Below are 21,183 nucleotides of genomic sequence, written 5' to 3'. Positions count from 1 at the left end.
AGTAGTCATGTATGGATGCGAGAGTTGGACTATAAAGAAAGCTGAGCGCAGAATTGATGCTTTTGAACTGTGGTGTTGGAGAAGACTCTTGCGAGTCCCTTGGACTGCAAGGAGATCCAACCAGTCCGTCCTTAAGGAAATCAGTCCTGGGTGTTCTTTGGAAGGACTGATGTTGAAGCTGAAACTCCAATATTTTGGCCACCTGATGTGAAGAGCTGACTCATTTGAAAAGACCATCATGTTGGGAAAGATTGAAGGCAGGAGGAGAAGGGGACAACAGAGGATGAGATGGTTAGATGGCATCACCGACTCAATGGACGTGAGTTTGGGTAAACTCTGGGAGTTGGTGATAGACAGGGAGACCTGGCGTGCTGCGGTTCATGGGGTCACAAAGAGTCGGACACGACTGAGCGACTGAACTGAACTGAATCAATGAGCTTTAGAGAATTTTTGATTAACTGAGTAATCAGCATTAAGTTTTTGAAAGCACCTGTTTTGCAAATTCCTTTTAAAAAATCTTTTCTAAATGTTAGTTTTCTATAGCTCACAGACTATAGAGCACTGAGTTTTTCCTTATTTTTAGCTAAATCTTGAAAGATGATTAGAAGTTTTATACTCAGTCACTTAATCATGTCCAGCTCTTCATGACCCCCATGAACTGCAGCCCACCAGGCTCCTCTGCCCATGGGATTTTCCAGGCAAGAATACTGGAGTGGCATGCCATTGCCTCCTCTAGGGGATCTTCCCAACCCAGGGACTGAACCTGTGTCTTTTGCATCTTCTGCATGGGCAGGCTCGTATTCTTTACAACTAGTGCCACCTGACCGGACAGGAAGTGGAGGAGTAGCATTCAGGCAAGAGGGAACAATGCAGACAGGGAAGCAAAGAGCCAGCAGCGAGGGGTGACTGAGTGCAGATGAGAGGGGAGAAAGCAGGAGGAGCAACCTGGGAGTCAGGTGGTAAGAAGCCTTCAAGTCCAGACCAAGGAAGCTGGCCTTTACTTTATAGTATGTAACAGAGCCCAGAATGGTCCTATCAGATCTGTGCTTTAGAAAGCTAACAGTTCAAGCTGCATGAAGTACAAACTAAAGAAGGTGAGAACAGAGGCAACAAGGTTACCAGTCCTGGCAAGGCAGCAACCATTGGCCTGAGCTTGGTCAGCAGGAACAGAGGGGGAACAGGTATCGGATATTTCGAGAGAAGGATCATAGGAGGACCTGGCACCTGGGGACCATTTGAATGTAAGAACTGAGGAAAAGAGAGGGGGTCAAAATGGACTCTGCATTCTCACTTGAGCTACTGGGTGGGCAGAGGATACAGGGAAGAATTGAATTCGGAGAAGTTGTTCTGAGTAATGATTGTGGTTTGGACTACCAAGTGTGATGACATGGCACTAAGAATATAATAATGTAAGCATAATAATAATAGTAATATAATAATCATAGTGAAAGATTGTTTCACAAAAAGACACCAGGATTCTTGGCCTCTGGAGGAGAATTCAATCCAGTGCCAGAGACGAGGCTTGATCGCTCAGAGCTTTGTGTAATAAAGTTTTATTAAAGTATAAAGGAGATAGAGAAAGCTTCTGGCATAGGCATCAGAAGCGGGCGGAATCTCTAATTAGTTATTGCAGTGAATCAAAAGAATGTCTGGAGGTTGTAAGGACCTTACTAGACCTACTCCCATAATTTACATTTTAAGATAATAGGATTAGCCAGAAAGTTTTTTTCCAGAGGCAGTCCTCAAGCAGGATACTTTATTGTTATATAATCCTAAGGAATGTAGAGGGACAAAAAAGTTTGTCCTTTCTTCCTCCTTGAGAATTCCAGACCCCTCTCCCCTTGGGGACCCCTAGACCTCTTATCAACCTGCCTAGGAAATGACTGTCCCAATAGCTTGTATTATTACCGTATGCCAAGCACTAATGTAAGTGTCAACTCATAAACAACTCTTTGAGGAGAGTGCCATTGTCATCTCTCTTTTATAGAGACTCGGCTCATTTTGGTACCTCTTCCAAGGTCCCACAGTTGGTACATGGCAGAGCTAGGATTCAAACCCAGGGAGACTGGCTCTGTAATCCATGCGGTGAACATGATGCTCTACTGCTTTTCAGGGTCCTTAAATCTGTGATGATTGAAGGTCTTGCCATCCTTTGGGATTGTTGTGCTCTATAATCCTAAATTAAAAATTAGAAAATTTTAAATCATGAAATTAAAAAACACTTGCTTCTTGAAAGGAAGGCTACAACAAACCTAGACAGCATATTAAAAAGCAGAGACATCACTTTGCCAACAAAGGTCCGTATAGTCAAAAGCTATAGTTTTTCCAGTAGTCATGTACGGATGTGAGAGTTGAAACATAAAGAAGGCTGAGCACCAAAGAATTGATGCTTTTGAATTGTGATACTGGAGAAGACTCCTGAGAGTCCCTTGGATAGCTTAGAGATCAAATGAGTCAGTTCTGAAAGAAATCAACCCTGAATATTCATTGAAGGCTTGATGGTAAAACTGAAGCTCCAATACTTTGGCCACCTGATGTGAAGAGCCAGCTCATTTGAAAAGACCCTAATGTGGGGAAATATTGAAGGCAAAAGAAAAAGGGGGTGGCAGAGGATAAGATGGTTAGATAGCATCACTGACTCAATGGACATGAGTTTGAGCAAACGTCAGGAGATAGTGGAGGACAGCGTGCTGTAGTCCATGGGTCACAAAGAGTCAGACATGACTTAGCAACTGAACAACAAATAATCCTAATAAGTGGGACTCAAAATGACAAGGATGGAAGAAGATGGATTTGGATTCATAGAAGTAATGTTTAAGAGTATTTAATCTGTTCCCGCACTTCACCTCCCAGGTCCCCTAGAAAGCGGGTTTTGACTAAATGTATTAGATGGGTTTAGTTTTCCTTTTTGGAACATTCAGATTCGTTGCAGATTCCTAACACTCAAGTTCCACTTGGTTACAGTTGGATTATATTGAGATGAGATCTGACAATATCCATGGCCACTCCCTGTCCAAGCAAGGCAGTGTTATCCTTTAAGACAGTTACTGCAGAAAATGTTTCTATTCCGAGTTGACAGAAAAAGCAGACAGTCCTAAAGATTAATTGTGATCTAGGAAAGCCTGGACATTATCTCAAAATAACATAAAATGCCTGAATTGCAGTAAATGAAGGAAATGAAACAGTTCCACCCAGAGCAGAACTGTTGTAGCTATTTAGGTGGAATCTACAGTCGTGCCGTTTGGTAATTACTAGTGTGCAAAAGCAGACCACGTTTATAGACAGCCATGCTGTGGAGGAAGGCCCAGAAATAGTAAGCTCTGCCCTTGACCTTGAGGATCTTACTCTTACTGGGAAGAGAAAACATACTCAGGAAATTCACAGCAGCCTCACATGTGCAAGTACAGAATAGTACGGTACTATAGGAGTAAGTAGAAAATGATAAGGAATTCATTCCATGTTCTCATTTAAGACATTTGTCTTAGGAATTCCCTGGCGATTCAGTGGTTAGGGCTTGGCACTTTCACTGCCAAGGCCCAGGTTCAATCCCTGGCCAGGGAACTAAGATCCTGCAAGCCACATGGCACAGCGAAAAAAGAAAAAAACTGTTTTCTTAATGGACCAAGTACTATATTACACTAATAAGTCTTTTTGTTTGCTTGTTTTGTTTTTTAGCATTTTACTTATTTTGCATTGTGCTAAATACTTTGGATTGTCTTTATTCCCAGAGTAACCCAATGAAAGAAAGACTATGACTATGCTTGTTTTACAAATGAGGAAAGTGAGGCTCAGGAAGGTTAAGGAACAAGTGAGGTCACACTGTTCATAACCCACACTGTTAAGGTATGGACCAAAAGTCTAACCCCAGAGTTCACTCTTAACCACTGTGCTGCACTGCTCAGAAATAAGTAAAACCTAGTCCTTACCCCAGGAAGCGCACGTAAGAGACAGACCTGAATCCCGCGGCGTACACAGTGCCCCCTGGGAGGTGCCAGCAGTTACCAGGGTATCAAGGAGGTTGGTGTCTTGAAATCAGATAATTTCTCTCTTTCAAGGAGTTATTCCTAAAAATAGCCAAGTGTATGACAACTTCTTTTGTGTAGGAAAAGGTTCTGCTTAGATACTGGTAAAGTGTTTTATTTTCTCCTACTGAAACTCCATGTTCTTGATTTTTTGTTATTTCGCATCATTTTTCATCTTAGTAGTTTATTGACAGACTTCTATTTAGCCAGATTTGACAGTGTCGTGTTCTTCCAGTTGGCTCTGTACCATCCCTTTAGGCATATGGAAAAGTTGAAAGATGAATATCTGTATGCAAGAGAGAGGGAGATGAGAGAATTTCCCTTAAAGATAGGATACATATTTAAGATGGCATAATAAAAGCAAATATAATTTGATGCCTCAAAGTAGAGATCTTTAGTACTTTACGGAAAAAAACACTGTTTTACAGACTCAAAAAGAGGAGAGAGTATTTATATTTTAATTCCCCAGGATCTACAGATTAGCCAGAAACATCGATCCATAGAAAAACCAAATGGTTCTGAAAAAAAGTCGCATCCGCTTTGCCTTTCTTTTAAATTTGCAACTCAGATTTGTCTAGGGACTGGTGTGTCCTTGTCATCCAGCCAGGTTATGCTGACTCAAGATAAGAATAGATGAGCTGTACTTTTGTCGGCCCAGCTGAGCTTGCTTTATGAACCCAGAGCTTTGGAGTATAGAGAGTTTGAAGGCAAGAGGAGGAGTCATAAAAACCGTGTTGTGCACTGTGATTCAGAGATGCTAAGTCACCACCAGTCATCACAGTCATTTCCCAGCCTGAATCTCAGGGAGAAAACAGTGCTGCCGACTTTTCTGACTCTTCCTTCCCAGCTTGGATGGGGAGCAAGGGAAGGATTAGGGTCTGGACTTCAGAGAATTTTGGAATTCCTGTTATATTCTTAAATATCTTTTCAGGAGGAATAATGCCACAACTTTAACTATCAAATGTGTATCATTCTTTATTCTATTCTAATTTATGTGATAATTAATCTATAGGAAAGAAATAGCATTCTTCCAGAATTTAGAAATGGGATGATATTATTAAGAATCAAAGTGCTTTGTAGAAATGATCCAAAGAAATAGCCTTTATAGGCTGAGAAAGGCTACAATGAAGGTGATGTAGGTAATTCCAAGAACTCAGTGGTAATTTTAAGTAAGAGAGATGAAGCTGATCACTTGTATTCTGTTTTAACCAGAAAAAAGCTATATTGGTGGGAGTATAGGAACGCTGTGGGGAAGATGACATAAAGAGTGAGAGTGTGACATGGTTCATCCCACTCCATGTATGAGAGTTTTGTGGAGGTTATAATTCCACTCACATGAGAGACAGTCTGTAGATCAGACTTCACATGGTCTAGATGAAATAATACCTGATAATAATAGTTGTAATTAATTAGGTACCTGCAATATCCCAGGCTCTGGGCTAGGTTCTTTTTTATATTGCCTTAACCAAAAAGTTTGTTTGGGTTTCTCATAACATCTGGTAGAAAAACCAAAGTGAACTGTTTGGCCAACCCAGTGTATCATTTAATCCTCACAACAGTTTATCTTCATTATTCAAATAAGGAAACTGAGGCTCAGAGACATTAAATGACTTGCCTAAGATTGCACACCTAATGGGTAGCAGAGCTGGGATTTGAGTCTGGTTCTGACTTTGAATACTTCATTCATTTACTTGTTTTTAGAAAATTGAATGACTACTAAGTGGCAGGAACTATTCCAGATACTAAGGATTATAAAGCAGTAAACAAAATGCCCCAAGCCCCTACATTCATAGAGCTTATATTCTAGTGAAGAGACACAAAGAAACAAAGAAAAGATACAGTCTGTCAGCTGGTTGGTAGAGTATGATTTAAAAAAAAAAAAAAAAGGCTGGGCTCCAGGGAATGCCAGGGTGAGAGTCTTCAGTTTTAAATCAGGAAGCAGTAAGACTTCTCTGGTGGTCCAATGGTTAAAACTCCTTGCTTCCACTGCAGGGAACATGGATTTGATTCCTAGTTGGGAGACTAAGATCCCACATGCTTCACGATGCAGCCAAAAAAAAATTCCAGCAGAAGAGGAAGATCTCACTGAGCAGGCATCCTGCAGGGGATGAGCTTCAAGAATATCGGAGGGGAGAGCGGGGTAAACAGCAGTCTCAAAAGATCTCTTCAGTTTCCTTTGCTCTCCCAAGACCTGCATCTCCTGTCCTGATTGTGGGCCCACCAGCCACCGTTCTGATTACTGATTCTAGTCCCAAAGTCTGGTAGGGAGCCCCTCTGAATAGTTACTGGAAAGACATAGTCTCCAGAATCAGTGTAATATGGTGGCTTCTGGCCTATATAGCAGTCCCTGGTAAGGTCATTGGTGGTGAGTCCATCTCTAAGAATTTGATCCCTCCAGCATTCAGAACCTAGTGGTAGAACCTACTGGGGACAGGAAGGAACCAGGCTTTGTGGTCAGCTGCAGGTCAGCTTTGAACTAGGGTTCAAATTTTGGTCCTGCTTTACACTGTGATTCCAGGAAGGTTTCCTCAGCGTCTCCAAGTGCCAGCTTGCTCATCCATGAAGATGACAATACTTACCGCTCAGGGTTTGCTGGTGTGAACAATGATAACTGTTTAAAGCTGTAGGCATGCTGCCTAACTTGGAAAGGGCTCAAGACATGCCAGGTAGGCTGAAGGGGATCCTGCATGTGGGGAGAGCAGTTTTCATCATGGGAGCTGCTCGGCCTCATTGAGAAGGACTTGCAGTTGGTGAAGGAGTCAGCTACTCGGATGTCCAGAGTTGCGCCCTCCAGGCAGGAGGACCAGCCAGCACTGAAGCCAAAGGCAGGAACCTGCCAGTGTGTTTCAAGAAGAGCAGGGATACTAGGGGCTGGAGTAAGGGATCAGGAGGAGTGGGAGAGGAAGGGGGCCAATGGCCAAATCACAGAGGGTCTTGTCAGCCTTGGTGAAGACTGACTTTTATTCTGAGTGAAATGAGGAGTCTGTGCCAAATTTGGAAAGAGGAATGACATGATCTGTTGTTTATGTTTTAGAAGGGACCGTCTGGCCACCACACTGAGGACAGAAAGTGTGGGGGGACAAGGAGAAACAAGACACCGTTGAGGATGTTATTACAGCAGCTTGGGAGAGAGAGAGAAAGATGACTGAGAGACAGGGTACAGTGCAAGTGGAGAAAAACAGTTGAATTCCCACTGTATTTTGAAGACAGAACCCACTGGGCTTGCTGACAGACTGGATGTGGGGTGTGAGAGATGAGAGGAGTCAAAGATGACCCTTAAGACAAAAGTCCTGAGTAACGGGAAGGAACCACCATCGATGGAAATGGTGAAAACCTGGGTGGATCAGGTTTGAGAAAGAAGATGAGGGGTTTGTTTTTGAAACTTAGACGTCTGTTAGACATCCCAGGGAAAAAAGAATATTTAGTGGCTATTAACATTTAATGTATCTCCAATGTTTAGCAAAGGATCTAGCCCTCCAAATATACTGTTTGAATGAAAGACAAGGAAAGTTATTCAAACACTAAGTGAAATAGGTATCAGATGATCCCATTTTATGTGTAGACAAACACGCATACACACTTATTTGTATAAGAAAAGATACAAACATATACCAACATATTAACAGTAGTTATATGGGATAGGGCCTAATGATTTTTTCCTAATCTCTCTCTTTGAGAATCTGTATAACATCTCTATAAAATAAAAGGGAGACATGCTCTGAAGAGTGAGAAGACTGATTCTAGCTTATCAACAAACCCTAGGGTTTTTTCAATCATTGCCAAGTTGATGAGCCCTTGAATTGTTTACAGATGGTTTCCTTTATGAATAGGACCATTGTGGACAGGTTGTTCTTTTCTTTTGAAGTATTTCTTCTTGATCTACTCCCCAAATTAGAAACAACAGACTACAAGATAAAAAGATTTGTAGCTCTTCTTAAACATTGCCAGATGGCTTTGCAGAAAAATTGAACCAATTTAGAATTCCAACAGTGAAGGGATGCTAGACAGTCTGTCGAGAAAGATATCCCCTCCTACTAAGTCAGGATTTCAGTTTCACACCAGAAAATTACTTAGCAACACTTTTTCACCTGCCACGGGGGCATAAAAGGCCTTCATGAAGGTCTTTTGTATTTTTCAGGTGTAGGAATTGGCGTGGTCCACGCTGGGTATGAGCGACGCCTGGCCCATCACCTGGGAGCACACAGCACACCCTCGATCCTAGGAATCATAAATGGGAAGATCTCCTTCTTCCACAACGCAGTTGTCAGTGAGAACCTGCGGCAGTTTGTAGAGAGTCTGCTTCCAGGGAACTTGGTGGAGAAAGTGAGTATGTGGCTTAGAAGTAGTTTAAGAGCACCTAGGATTGCTGGCTGCTCTGAACTGAGTCCACGGTCATCCTCAGACCTGAGTTTCATTTTGAGCAGGACAAGACACATGTTAATTAATTGCTCAGACTAAATCATTTAAATGAAGTCTGCTAGAGGCTGAAAATTGAAATAGGTGAAGTAGAGAGACTGAAAGGATTATCCCTGTTACAACCACTGGGAAGACTGATGCTGTCATAGGAAGTCCCTTAGTCGTGTCCTACTCTTCGCGAACCCATGGGCTATACAGTCTGCCTGGCTCCTCCGTCCATGGGATCCCCAGGCAAGAATACTGGAGTGGATTGGCATTTCCTTCTCCTTGGGATCTTTCTGACCCAGGGATAGAACCCAGGTCTCCCCGCATCGCAGGCAGACTCTTTACCGCCTGAGCCACTGGGAAAGCTTCCCTTCCCTTCCTGTCATAGGAACCTGAGCCTAAAGTGAGAGTGCGTCTTATTTTCTCAACAAAAAGTTAGATCACAGCATAGGATGAAGAGTTTCTTTCCAGCTACATGCATTTGTTCATTTGAAGATACTTTTCTTAAGAGAGTATTCAAATTAAGTTCTATTTGGTTATATATTTAAGGATCCTAGCTATGGAAAGCACTAGATTCCATGAAATCAGATGTCATTTTTGGAACTTTCAAAGCACGTATGATGCAACAGTATGAATAAATTTCACAAACAAAAGACTGAGCTGGAGAAACTAGGCACAAGGAGTTCACGCAAGCGGAACTGTGATTTTTATATTTAAGAAGCATTTTTCCCTCAGTTTCTTAGGTTAGAACAGGATTCTTATTTTGCTTTACTTGAAAATGATTCATATGTATACCTGTGGCTGATTCATGTTGATGTTTGGCAGAAAACAACAAAATTTTGTCTAGCAATTATCCTTCAATTAAAAAATAAATAAATTTTTTTTAAAAAACTGATTTTTGATTTAATAATACCAAGAAGAGTTAAACACCCAGCTGTTTCCATCCTATTTCTATACAGTCTGTCCCACCAGGATCATTTCCCACAAAAGAAACATTTATTGGAGTTAGCTTGAAATTGTCAGAGTGCACTGTAGCCTCCTAAAACTGTGACAGGCTGTCTTGGTAGGTCCTCAGACCTTTCCAAATACCTGTTGTGTGTTGGGCACTATGCTAAGTACTGAGGATACTTCTCAAGAAGCTCCCAATCTAATGGGTGACTGTTTCCATCCTATATACAGAGTGTCCATCCTAGAGACTTGAGAAAGGCTTCCTGGCAGAAGTGACCCCTGTACTGAGTTTGCTGGGTGAGGAAAGTGAAGTAAGGAATGAGTTCCAGGCAGGCAGAGTCTGGAACATGAGATAGCCTGTTTTGTATGAAATAGTCATTAGTGAGTGGGAGAGGACAGGCTAAAGCAGTTAATGGGGAAGGAGCAGGGAAATCTCACCATGAGAGTCTCCTTTAGAGAGGCTTGGCCTGCAGGTGATAGAGCCATTGAAAGAGGCTGAGCAGTGGAGTGAAATGATCAGATTGAAATTCTATATAGATCATTCTGGGAGCACAGTTGAAAGATAAATTTTGACCTATGATAAAAATTTTCTAGAAAGTAATTTACTCATGTTTTTGTTTTCTCAGGATTATTTTAAGGCATAAACAGGGAAGCACATAAGTATTGATTCAGACTAACACAACATTGGAAAGAAGTTATACTGTAATTTAAAAGCTTTTTTTTAAGTAGCAATTCAGATGGCAATGAATGAAATTATGTAATATATAGGTGGGGTGGGCCCACTTATTTTTACTTAAGTCATTTTGAAAGAGCAATTATTTCATTGTCTTAAAATAAACTAAAAAGTCATCTATAACTAAGCAAACCAGCTTCAAAAGCTCAAATTTTTTATGATATGGTCAGTAATAATTTCAGAAAGATTATGATTTCAGTCTGTATGAGTTGGATCACATGAAAATATGAAATCAATATTTATGTTAAAATTAATATTTAATTAATTTTAGTTAAATGAAGGCAAAAAGATTAGTTGCCTGCATTTTTTATTTTTTACAAAACAGTCTTTTACCCTTATTTGATTCTGTTTATCTCCTGACTGGATTATAATTGTTAAGAATTAAATGTTGCAACTGACATCCTCTTTTCAATTCAAGGTTACAAGCAAAAATTATGTCAGGTTCCTCTCTGGCTGGCAGCAAGAGAATAAACCATGTGTCCTCCTGTTTGACCAAATGCCCACTATACCACTGCTCTACAAGGTACTTTAGGTTTTTCCTCTTATTTTGGTGATTTTCCTTTTTATAAGTAATAGCTAACCCCATGAGAAATGTTTGAAGACCAGCAATTTGCCTTCAAGCACTGTACGTTGAGGGCCTAGCACTTTCCACACACACAATAGCATTTAATCTTCAGAAGAACCCAACAGTACAGATTGTGATCCCTATTTTATAGACCAGAATACTGAAGTTTATATGGTTGTGTAACCTGCCCACGGTCTTCCTGCAGTGGGTTGAATATCGACTCCTTTGAAGCCTGATTCCAAACCTGCTCTCTGAATGATACTCTGTACTGCACTTGCACGCCTCTGGTTATCACTGTGACGGGAGACAGGAGACGAAAGTGCTTAATCAATGGCATGGTCACTGCCATCTTACGCCCTTGGGGTACAGGTTGTAGAGACATGGATGGACCTAGAGTCTGTCATACAGAGTGAAGTAAGTCAGAAAGAGAAAAACAAATATATAGCATATGTGTGGATTCTAGAAAAATGGTACAGATGAACCTAGTTCCAGGGCAGGTATACAGATGCAGACATAGAGAATGGATGGGTGGGCATAGCGGGGGAAGGGGGGAGAGAGATGAACTGGGAGATTAGGTCTGAGATAAATATACCACCATGTGTAAAATAGGTAGCTTGTGGGAACTTGCTATACAGCACAGGGAACTCAGCTTGATGCTCTGTGATGACCTAGAGGAGTGGGATTGGGGGTGGGGGAGGTGGAGGGACGTCAAAGAAGGAGGGGATGTGTGTATACATATAGCTGATTCACCTTGTTGTACAGCTAACAGCATTATGAAGCAGTTATACTCCAGTTTAAAAAAATAAACAGTAGTTGGGACACAGGTAATTCCTCAAACCTCTCACCCCCAGTACAGATCTCAGTAAGATGAATATCTTGCTCTATCTGAAAAACAGAGTCAGTTGTTATTCAGCTTTGTTGGTGTGGTTTTTGCGCCTAAAGGACCTTAGAATTCCTGCAAGAGTACAAGGGCGTTGCAGCCTGAGTGGGCCCACGTGAGCTGCATTCGTCTCCACCCACGGGTGAGGACGGGTCACACTTGATCTAGATGCGGTGCCGCCAAGTTCATTCCTTCTTCTCTGTCACTCCCTAACAGTTGACTGCTTTCGCACACAAAGATTACTTGTCATTTGGATATGTGTATGTCGGTTTGAGAGGGGCAGAAGAGATGACAAGGCAATACAGCGTCAATGTCTATACCCCCACCATCCTGATCTTTAAAGAACACATCCACAAGCCTGCAGATGTTATCCAGGTACGTGGGTGTCGCCTTGTTTCAAGATGGCCCTCCCATTTTCTCTCAGGGTGTCATACACAAATAGCAAAATGGAGCAGAGTAGGAGAGGAGAAGAAACTAGTTTTAATCTCTTCCTTCAGGGACTTCCCTGGCAGTCCAGTGGTTAAGACTCTGAGTTTCTGCTGCAGGGGGCACAGGTCTGACGCCTAATCAGGGAACTAAGATCCCACATGCCTTGTGGTGCAGCCTAAATAAATAAAGCTTTCAAAAATCTCAGACCTGTCTGTTGTATGTCAAACAGTATACTAAATACTGAGGATACTTCTCCAGCAGCTCTCAATCTAATGGGTGCCTGTTTCCTTCACAGAAGGGAATTCTTAAAGTCATAGAGTTTAAAAATGAGTGTTTTAAAATATTTGATCTGGTACTATTCTGCTTACAAAGGTAATCTTTTGACGGAAAGTAGAATGGCAGTGGCCAGAAGCTGGAGGAAGAAGAAATAGGGAGTTAGTGTGTCAAGGGCATGATTTCACTTTGGGAAGGCGAAAAAGTTCTGGAGATGGCTGGCAGATGATGGTTGCAGAGCAGCGTGAATGGTTAATGCCACAGAATCATACACTTGAAAGTGGTTAAAATGGTAATTTTATGTACTCTGTAACCACAAAAACAACAATAAATAATAGTCATCTTTGACCTCTAAAAAGCTCCTATTTGAAAAAATCAATAATCTTATTCTAAAACAAGTTATAAAAATAATTTTAAGGCTTCAGTATAGAACAGTAATTAAAAGGAATAAGAAAAAAAATATTCTTTCATTTCATCCCATTAATCCCTTGGAAGTTTTTAGTTTTATAATTTAATATTCAAAAGTGGGTAGGTGTTGAATTGTGAAGAGAGCTTTTAAAAAGACTTTCATTGTACTGTGATCTTGCAGGTGAGTAAAAGTTATTTGATCTTGCTCCAAAATATATACATTAAAATCACTGAGAAAAAAAATGTGTACACTAACTCAAAGAACATACAGTGAATATTTATCTGATCTTAAGATAGGAAAGGGCTAAAAGTATTGGGAAAAATCTTTTTGGAAAAATCTTAATAACTTGAGTATAAGCTTTACATTTTTATAGAAAGACTTAAATTTTTTGATTAAACAATAAGGGAAGTATTTACAACCAATATAAAAGGAATTGTTATCTTTCATTTCTAATGAGCTTCTTCTAATCAAAGAAATCAACCCCAAACTTCTCGAGAATAACCACTTAATGAGTACAGAGTTTTCTTTTGGGATGATGAAAATATTTGCAACTAGATAGAGGCGAGGGTTACACAATACTCTGAATGTACTAAAATGCCACTGAGTTATACACTAAAGTGGTTAATTTCATGTCATGTTACTCTTATCCCAGTTTAAATTTTCCCCCCAAAATGGGTGAAGCAGATGAACAAATCCTGAGAAACGATTCAACTTACTAATAAACACTTTGTTTTGTTTTTTTAAGTATTTATTTATTCAGTTGTGGTGGGTCTTCATTGCAGCATGCAGGATCTTTAGTTGCAACTTTAGTGTGGGATCTAGATTCCCTGACCAGGGATCAAACCCAGGCCCCTCTGCCTTCAGAATGTGGAATCTCAGCCACTGGATCACCAAGGAGATCTCAATAAATACTTTAAAAAAGTAAATCTCACTAATAACCAGAGAAAAGCAGTTTACATTTCCTTCTCTCATCAAATTGTTAACGATTTTTAAAGTAAAAATATGCAGTAGAGTTGAAGGTACAGAGAAACTGGCACTTCTCTTCCTTGCCTTGCTGGAAGAAGCTTCAGAAATTCTCAGGGAAAAAAAAAGAAGTTTTCAGAAAAGTGTTTGGGTGATAAAATATCAACTGCCTAGCAAAACAGCACTCCTGAGTACCTGCTGTGTGCCAAACACTGCTCTGTGTGCTGAGGGTACAGCCCTGAACAAATCAGCAGAATTCCCTGTCCTGGGTGCTAGTGGGGACAACACTCATTATGACACACTCTCTCATGGTATATTATATAGTGATGTGTGCTAAAGAGAAAAATAAAGCAGGAGTGGAATTCAGGGTATTAGGGGAAAGGGCTCACATTTTTAAGGTGGACCAGCCAAGAAGGGCCTCATTAAGATGACACTTGAGTAAAGAATTGAGGGAGATGAGATTACCTTTTAGGACTCTATCCTAAAGGAATAGGAACTCAGCAAAGAATTACATACAGAGATGTTAAATATCATTCATAATACCAAAAATGAGGGGGAAATATAAACATCCAACGGTAGGGTAATTATTGATACCTCTCAGATGTGCATGCTCAGTCATTCAGTTGTGTCCAACTCTGCAACCCCATGGGCTGTAGCCTGCCAGCCTCCTCTTCCTGTAGATTTTTCCAGGAAAAAATACTGTAGTGGGTTGCCATGTCCTTCTCCAGGGATCTTCTTGACCCAGGTATTGAACCCCAGTCTCCTGCTGTTCTGCATTGACAAGCAGATTCTTTACCACTAAGCCGCTTGGGAAGCCCCACATCCCCAGTGGGGACTATTATATAGCCATTTAAAATGGCAGCTTGCTTGGACTTCTTTGGTAGTCCAGTGGTTAAGAATTCGTCTTGTAATGCAAAGGTCACTGGTTCGATCCCTGCTCAGAAAACTTAAGATCCCACATGCCGCAGAGCAACTAAACCTATGTACTCAGGAGCCATTGAGACACAACTAGAGTCCATGCACCCCAACAAAAAATCCTGTTTGAGGCAACCAAGATCTGATGCAGCTGAAATAAATGAATAAATAAAAAATTTTTAAATAAAAGTTAAGTGAGTGAGTGAAGTCGCTGTCATGTCCGACTCTTTACGACCCCATGGACTGTAGCCTACCAGGCTCCTCTGTCCATGGAATTTTCCAGGCAATAGTACTGGAGTGGATTGCCATTTCCTTCTCCAGGGGATCTTCCCAACCCAGGGATTGAACCCAGGTCTCCCGCATTGTAGACAGATGGCAATTTGAGAATAATTAATGATGGGGATAATTTTCATAACATGATGCAAGCAGGATGCAAAATTGTATATGCTGTTTATAATACACTGCTCTCAGTTTGTAAAGTGAATATTATTTCAATATTTGGGTTTCCAGAAATCCCTATAATGAACACGTACTTTTTAATGTTACTTTTAAAAAATCAACAAGAGCTCTTTGGTACTTTCTCTTATAAGAGGCTAGACTGAAAAGAAAGAGATGTTCTATAAAAATCCCTTATTTCATTCATTCAATACATTTATTGCCTGCTTGCTGAGTACTAAATACAGAACAACTCTGACATCCAGAGTTAGTCTTTGTCCTGAGTCTTTATCATACTCAGAGTCAGGGAGGAGAAAGACCTAAAGGCAGTTTTCATCCACTGTAGTAGGTATCTGCCTTAGATGCAGGGTACACTCTGGGTGCCGTGTGAAGGAGGAAGGTTGCCTGAGAGTATGAGACTAAGGTAAGGAGCCAGACAGGGAAAGTGGATAGTAAGGGAAAGAGAGCAGGCTTAAAAAGAAGACAATGAGTTCAGTTGTAGACATAAGAATTAGAACTGCCTGGGAACTCCTTGGCAGTCCAGTGGCTAAGACTTTGCTCTCCCAGTGCAGGGCGCCAAGGTCTGATCCCTGATCTGGGAACTAGTTCCCACATGCCAAAAGTAAAGATCCCGCATGCTGCAACAAAGATAGAAGATCCCACATGCCACAGCTAAGACCCAGTGCAGCCAAATAAATAGATAAATACTGTTAAAAAGGAAAGAAAGAAAGAACTGCCTTTAGGAAATCTAAGGGGACGTGTGCCTCCTTAGATTTCCTAAGGAGGCAGGGATCTAGATCTGAGGAAAGGCAGAAGGTGATCTCCCAGGCATCGTATGTCATGTAAGGAGAGGAGGGAGCCAAGGATGAAACTCTGGACAACAACCAGCAAATAAAAAAGGGGGTGCCTGATGGCAGCCAAGCAGGAGCCAAGAGAGGGAGTCAGGAAGCAAGCAAACAGCAGTTGTGGAAGAGAGGAAGGAAGGTCATCTCAATCCAAGATTAATCTATAAGATTTCCTAAATTGCTTTCCAGTAATAGCATGTACCCTTGAGAATTGTTATCTACTTATTCCCTGGGGAAAATTATAAATCAGATACATTAATAAAATTACCAGAATAGTGGATGCTTTAACAGTTTGCTCTTTTATTTTCAATAATCTTACTTATTTTCATTTATGCATTTTTGGCTGCTGCACTGTGTCTTCGCTGTGGTGGCTTCTCTTGTTGCAGAGCACAGGTTCTAGAGCACACAGGCTTCAGTGCTTATGGTGTGGGGACCCAGTTACCCACAGCATGTAGAATCTTCCCACATCAGGAATTGAACCCATGTCCCCTGCATTGGCAGGTGGATTCCTAACTGCTGGACCACTGGAAAGTCCCCAGTTTGCTCTTTATGAATATAAAAATGCACTCTTAACATAAACCGAGTCCTTGCAATGGCGAGAGGCTTAGTGTAACACTGCAAGCACCAGCGGCTTCTCCTGGCTGTAGATGATTTGGTTTTATTTGCTGTATCATGTTTGGCCACATGAGAATGGGTTTATTCATGCTTCTGTTGATGGACATGTGAATATTTGCATCATGAAATGAGATGGGACGTGTCCTCCCTTCTTCCCTTCTCAGAAAGACTTTACAGAAGATTAGACTGTCTTCCTTGAAAGTCTGGTTAAAACCACCTACAAAGCCATCTCAGCCTGAATTTGTGTTTAAAGAAATATTTTTGACTATTGACTCATCTTCTTTAATGGTTATAGAACTATTTTCTCTTTCTTTCAAGTATTGTTTTATTTTTCCTAGAGATTTTTCTGTTTCACCTAAATTTTCAAATGTAAATATATATATAATATATTTGTGTACACTGTTTTTTTAGTTTCGGCAACATAGGTAGTGATTCCTCCACATCATCCTTGGTAATGGTTACCTGTGCTTTCTCTCTTTATTTTCATGACTGGTTTTACCAGAGGTGTGTCAATTTTATTAGCTCCAAAGAACGAACGTTGGTTTGTTCTTATATTTTTATTTTGCTTTATTCATTTCTATTTTCCTCTTTATTATTTCCTTCTTTCTACTTTTGTATTTTTTTGTAACTTCGTGATAGGGATATCTAGTTCATTAATTTCTTCGCTGTTATATTCATTTTTTAATATTTATTTGTTTTATTGTTTGGTCTTCATTGCGGCAGGTGGAGTTTTTCGCTGTGGTGCCCAGACTCAGAGCACATTGGCCCTGTAGTTTGCAGCACATGGCTCAGTTGATGGGCCCCAAGGGCTTAGTTGCCCCACAGCATGTGCTATCTTAGTGCCCCAACCAGGGGTCAAACCCATGTCCCCTGCATTGGGAGGCAGGTTCTTAACTACTAGACCACCAGGGAGGCCCCTGTTGTCCCCTGGAGTAGGAAATGGCAACCCACTCCACTATTCTTGCCTGGAAAATTCCACTGAACAGAGGAGCCAGATGGGCTACTACAGTCCATCGAGCTGCAAAGAATTGAACAGGAGTGAGCAACTGAGCACACACACCCTCCAAATACTACTTTATCTGCATCCCAAAGTTTTGATAAATAATATTTTCACTGATCACTCCAAATTCAAAATATTTTCTTTCATCTGATATGCTCTCTTCTCAGATCAATAAGTTACTCAGAGTTTCTTAATTTCTAAGCATAAAGCAATTTTCTGGTTCATATCTTACGTTGATGTCTTGATTAATTGTGGTCAGAGAACCTGCTATATATAATTTCAGCTCTTTGAAATATATGAAAATTAATAATAATAAAGTGGTCATCATACGGTTTTGTAGTCCATCTTTTATACTCAATAACATTGCTACTTTGAAGTTTATTTTTAATTACTCAGTTTACTATAAATCTCGAATGGAAGTAAATTTGCCTAAAAATTCAAAATTGTTGACTTTTTCAATCTGCCAGCATAAAGCAGTCTACAGAAGTTCCCCGAGCACTTGATTTTCCCTTTGACCTGAAATAGTTGCATCATTGCTTTCAGCCCCACATTGTTGGGAAAATACCACATGTTTATTTGTTCAAACAGGTCTAACTTTCTTGGTTTTATTGCTTTAGCCAGGCTCGGCCATATTTTTATTAAACTGTAAGTCAAGCCCATTCTCAGTGAGAAAACTGAGTAAGAATCAACTGTCTCTTGGTTTTTCTCCAGGCCCGAGGTATGAAGAGACAGGTCATTGATGACTTTATCACCCAAAACAAGTATCTGTTGGCAGCCAGGCTCACCAGCCAGAAGTTGTTCCATGAACTCTGCCCCGTGAAACGGTCTCACCGACAGAGGAAGTAAGGACTGAAGGCCTAGCCCCTGCTCATCATGTCACATGTTACTGAAAGGCAGTTAAACATTGACCCCGGGACAGTCAGAATCTATGCTTCACGTTGCAAATAGATGAACATAGATGAACAGCTGTGATAGTAGAGGGGTATGTCAGTCCAGGGCACCTTAGGACCAAATGATTGGCTGTGCCAGAGAAGATCCCCCTGACAGCTGAGCCCTGAAGAGTGAGTAGGTTCTGCCACGTGTCAGGGAGAGCCTGTGAAGCTCGGTGAAACAGTGTGAAGTGGGAGAACGCTACTGTTGCTACCAGAGTGTCCCACACAGGGCAGACCTCTGCAGATCTAGGAGAGGAGCCAGGTAAGGGTAGGGCAGTGAGGGTGCTGAGGAAATGGTAAAATAATTAGCTGGGCATGGCATGGCTGAGGCATCGTCATTCATACAGAAAATCTGAAAAGTCTGGAAAGACAGGGAAAACACTTCAGATTAAGGAGCTGGTGCCTTTAAATTGGGGAAGGAAATGTCAACCCACTCCACTGTTCTTGCCTGGAGAATCCCAGGGATGGGGGAGCCTGGTGGGCTGCCATCTATGGGGTCGCACAGAGTTGGACACAACTGAAGTGACGTAGCAGTAGCAGCAGCAGCCTTTAAATTTAGGGCTGTTTCATCTGTGAAAGGTGTCTGGATATGAAAGGAAACCATTTTGATCACATTATTTGAAAATACAACTAAAATACTGTTTAAAATAGGAAACATTCCCTATATTTCCAGACTTTTCAGATTCCTGTATAGACTAAGATTTAATTAAATATAAGGAAGATGATCCTAGACTTTGAGGATTCTTATTTATACAGCCTTCAAAAAATATCCCAGTCCACGCACTCCTCCCCTTTGTTTCCGCCGCCACCCTAGCCAGGCCAGTGTCACCTCTTGCTGAGGCCACCGTGTTGCCTGCAACCCTCCTCTGCCTCCACTCCACTCTCACACCCTCGGTGAGTTCTCCGCAGCAGCCAGTGATCGTCCTCCTCACACTGTGAATTGGAGCGAGTCCCCCTCCGTCTCTGGGTCTTTGCACTTGCAATGCTCTCAGCCTGGAGCTCTCTGACCTCCCTCCCTCTTGTGGCACCTCATTCAGGTCTCTGCTTCAGCATCACCTTCCCAGATGACATTTCCCTGGCCAGCCTGTCTGATGGAGCGTGACTCCCAACCCACCCTGCACTCTGCCCTTCACTTTTTTTTTTTCCCCTAACACTTACCACTACTTGTCATGATCTACCTGCCTATCTATCTATCTGTTTTTTTGTCTGTCCTCCCCACTGGAATATAAGTTCCACAAGGGCAAGAACAGGGCTTCCCAGGTGGCTCAGTAGTGAAGAATTCGCCTGCCAAAGCAGGAGACACTGTTTGATCCCTTGATCAGAAAGATCCCCTGGAGGAAGAAATGGCAACCCACTCCAGTAATCTTGCCTGGGAAATCCCATGGACAGAGGAGCCTGATGGGCTGCAGTCCATGGAATCGCAGAGTCAGACATAACTGAGTGACTGAACATAAGGGCAAGAACATTGTTTGTCTTACCGGCATTATCTAGTAAGTGCTCAGTAGTATCTTGGAGAAAGAATGCCTGATTTGAATGATTAGATGAATTTGCCATTGGAACCACAGCATAGGAAGCCCGTCAGAATGAGGCCCAGTGGCCCTGGCCTGAGATAGGGTTAACCAGCCCTGCCTGAAGTGGAAGAATTAGAACAGGTGCCTGCTGCAAGGCCCTTCTGCATCGGCGGTTCAGTGACTTGCCTTCAAGGGCATTTCCAAATGTTGTGAAGTTTGATGTGGGGAGAGCGTCAGCAGTTTAGAAAGAAGCAGGTCCTTAATGCCTTGAACATCTTACCTCATTGGTGACCCTCGTGCAGCTTTGGTTTCTAAAACGTGCTGGTTCTCTCTGTGAATGACTTCTCCTCTCCTTCACCTTCACTTGCCATTCAGGCACTCATGGCCTCGGGCTTTAGTTACTTAGTCTTGTATTTTGTTGACATGCAGGTACTGTGTGGTTTTACTGACGGTTGAGGCTACCAAGTTGAGCAAACCCTTCGAGGCGTTCCTGTCCTTTGCCCTGGCAAACACACAGGACACCGTGAGGTTCGTGCATGTCTACAGCAATCGGCAGCAGGAATTTGCCAGCACCTTACTGCCAGACAGTGACACGTTTCAAGGAAAATCAGCGGTGAGTCGTGGGTTCCCTCCTGGTCCCAAGCTCTTCACAAGCATGTGGCACTTAATTCCATGTTCAAGTTTTGAATATATTCTGGGAAGTCCAGAAATCTCTGAAGCCTGTTTTGTTTATTTATTCCTGAGTGCTTGGAAACCATTTGACCTGTTTTTTGGCCCTGGCCTGTGGCATGTGGGATCTTAGTTCCCCAGCCAGGGATCAAACTTGTGCCCACTGCATTGGAAACACAGAGTCTTAGCCACTGGACCACCAGGGGAGTCGGGAAGTCCATGAAAGCATTGTTAAACTAGTCTTTTACCCTGCTGATTTCACCTCCTAACTTTTCAACCTTGGACCTTCACAAAAGGCATCTTTCCTCTGGGTAAAGATTAAAGAGCATCCCCAGTCCCTCTCACCTGTCTTTCCCCTGTGCAGGTCAAGTCTTACAGTATCTAGTTTGTAGAATCTCCCTTAGACAACCATTAATATGCTTTTCAGTGTCTCCCTCCTGTACTTCTGCCTCCTGTATCTCATCCTAATTGACCTTACCCTTCCTTTCCTCCTTTGTCATCACTCTCCACAGAAGCATGAAATTCTTTGTCATTTTCATCATCTTGGTAATCATGGGAAGTGAAAGTCGCTCAGTCATGTCTGACTCTTTGTGACCCCATGGGCTATACAGTCCATGGTATTCTCTAGGCCAGAATAC

The 21,183-nt window shown here is 41.8% G+C and overlaps 1 protein-coding gene, 1 long non-coding RNA gene and 1 other non-coding gene across 6 annotated transcripts in view; 2 read left to right on the top strand and 1 right to left on the bottom strand.

Moving 5' to 3' along the window:
- Window positions 1-21,183, top strand: part of DNAJC16 (DnaJ heat shock protein family (Hsp40) member C16) — a 39,413-nt gene that overhangs the window by 11,013 nt on the left and 7,217 nt on the right. For all 4 annotated transcript variants that reach the window (XM_060396594.1, XM_060396595.1, XM_012187492.3 and 1 more), the window contains 5 exons: window positions 8,161-8,345; window positions 10,523-10,627; window positions 11,766-11,924; window positions 18,145-18,275; window positions 20,306-20,489. In XM_060396594.1, coding sequence (XP_060252577.1) covers window positions 10,601-10,627; window positions 11,766-11,924; window positions 18,145-18,275; window positions 20,306-20,489 — 501 coding nt within the window. In that variant the 5' untranslated portion in view covers window positions 8,161-8,345; window positions 10,523-10,600. The remainder of the gene's footprint in view (window positions 1-8,160; window positions 8,346-10,522; window positions 10,628-11,765; window positions 11,925-18,144; window positions 18,276-20,305; window positions 20,490-21,183) is intronic.
- LOC132657515 (uncharacterized) lies at window positions 1,538-20,323 on the bottom strand. The gene is made up of 2 exons (XR_009595849.1): window positions 20,157-20,323; window positions 1,538-4,308 (listed from the first exon to the last, which is right to left on the bottom strand). It is a non-coding gene; the product is annotated as an uncharacterized LOC132657515 (long non-coding RNA).
- Window positions 3,490-3,561, top strand: TRNAE-UUC (transfer RNA glutamic acid (anticodon UUC)). The gene has a single exon. It is a non-coding gene; the product is annotated as a tRNA-Glu (tRNA).

Source organism: Ovis aries, chromosome 12 (genome assembly GCF_016772045.2).
Source record: "Ovis aries strain OAR_USU_Benz2616 breed Rambouillet chromosome 12, ARS-UI_Ramb_v3.0, whole genome shotgun sequence".
In the NCBI taxonomy this organism is placed as follows: Eukaryota; Metazoa; Chordata; class Mammalia; order Artiodactyla; family Bovidae; genus Ovis; species Ovis aries.
Note: the sequence above shows the minus strand (reverse complement) of the source record. Positions and strands in the feature narration are given on the sequence as shown.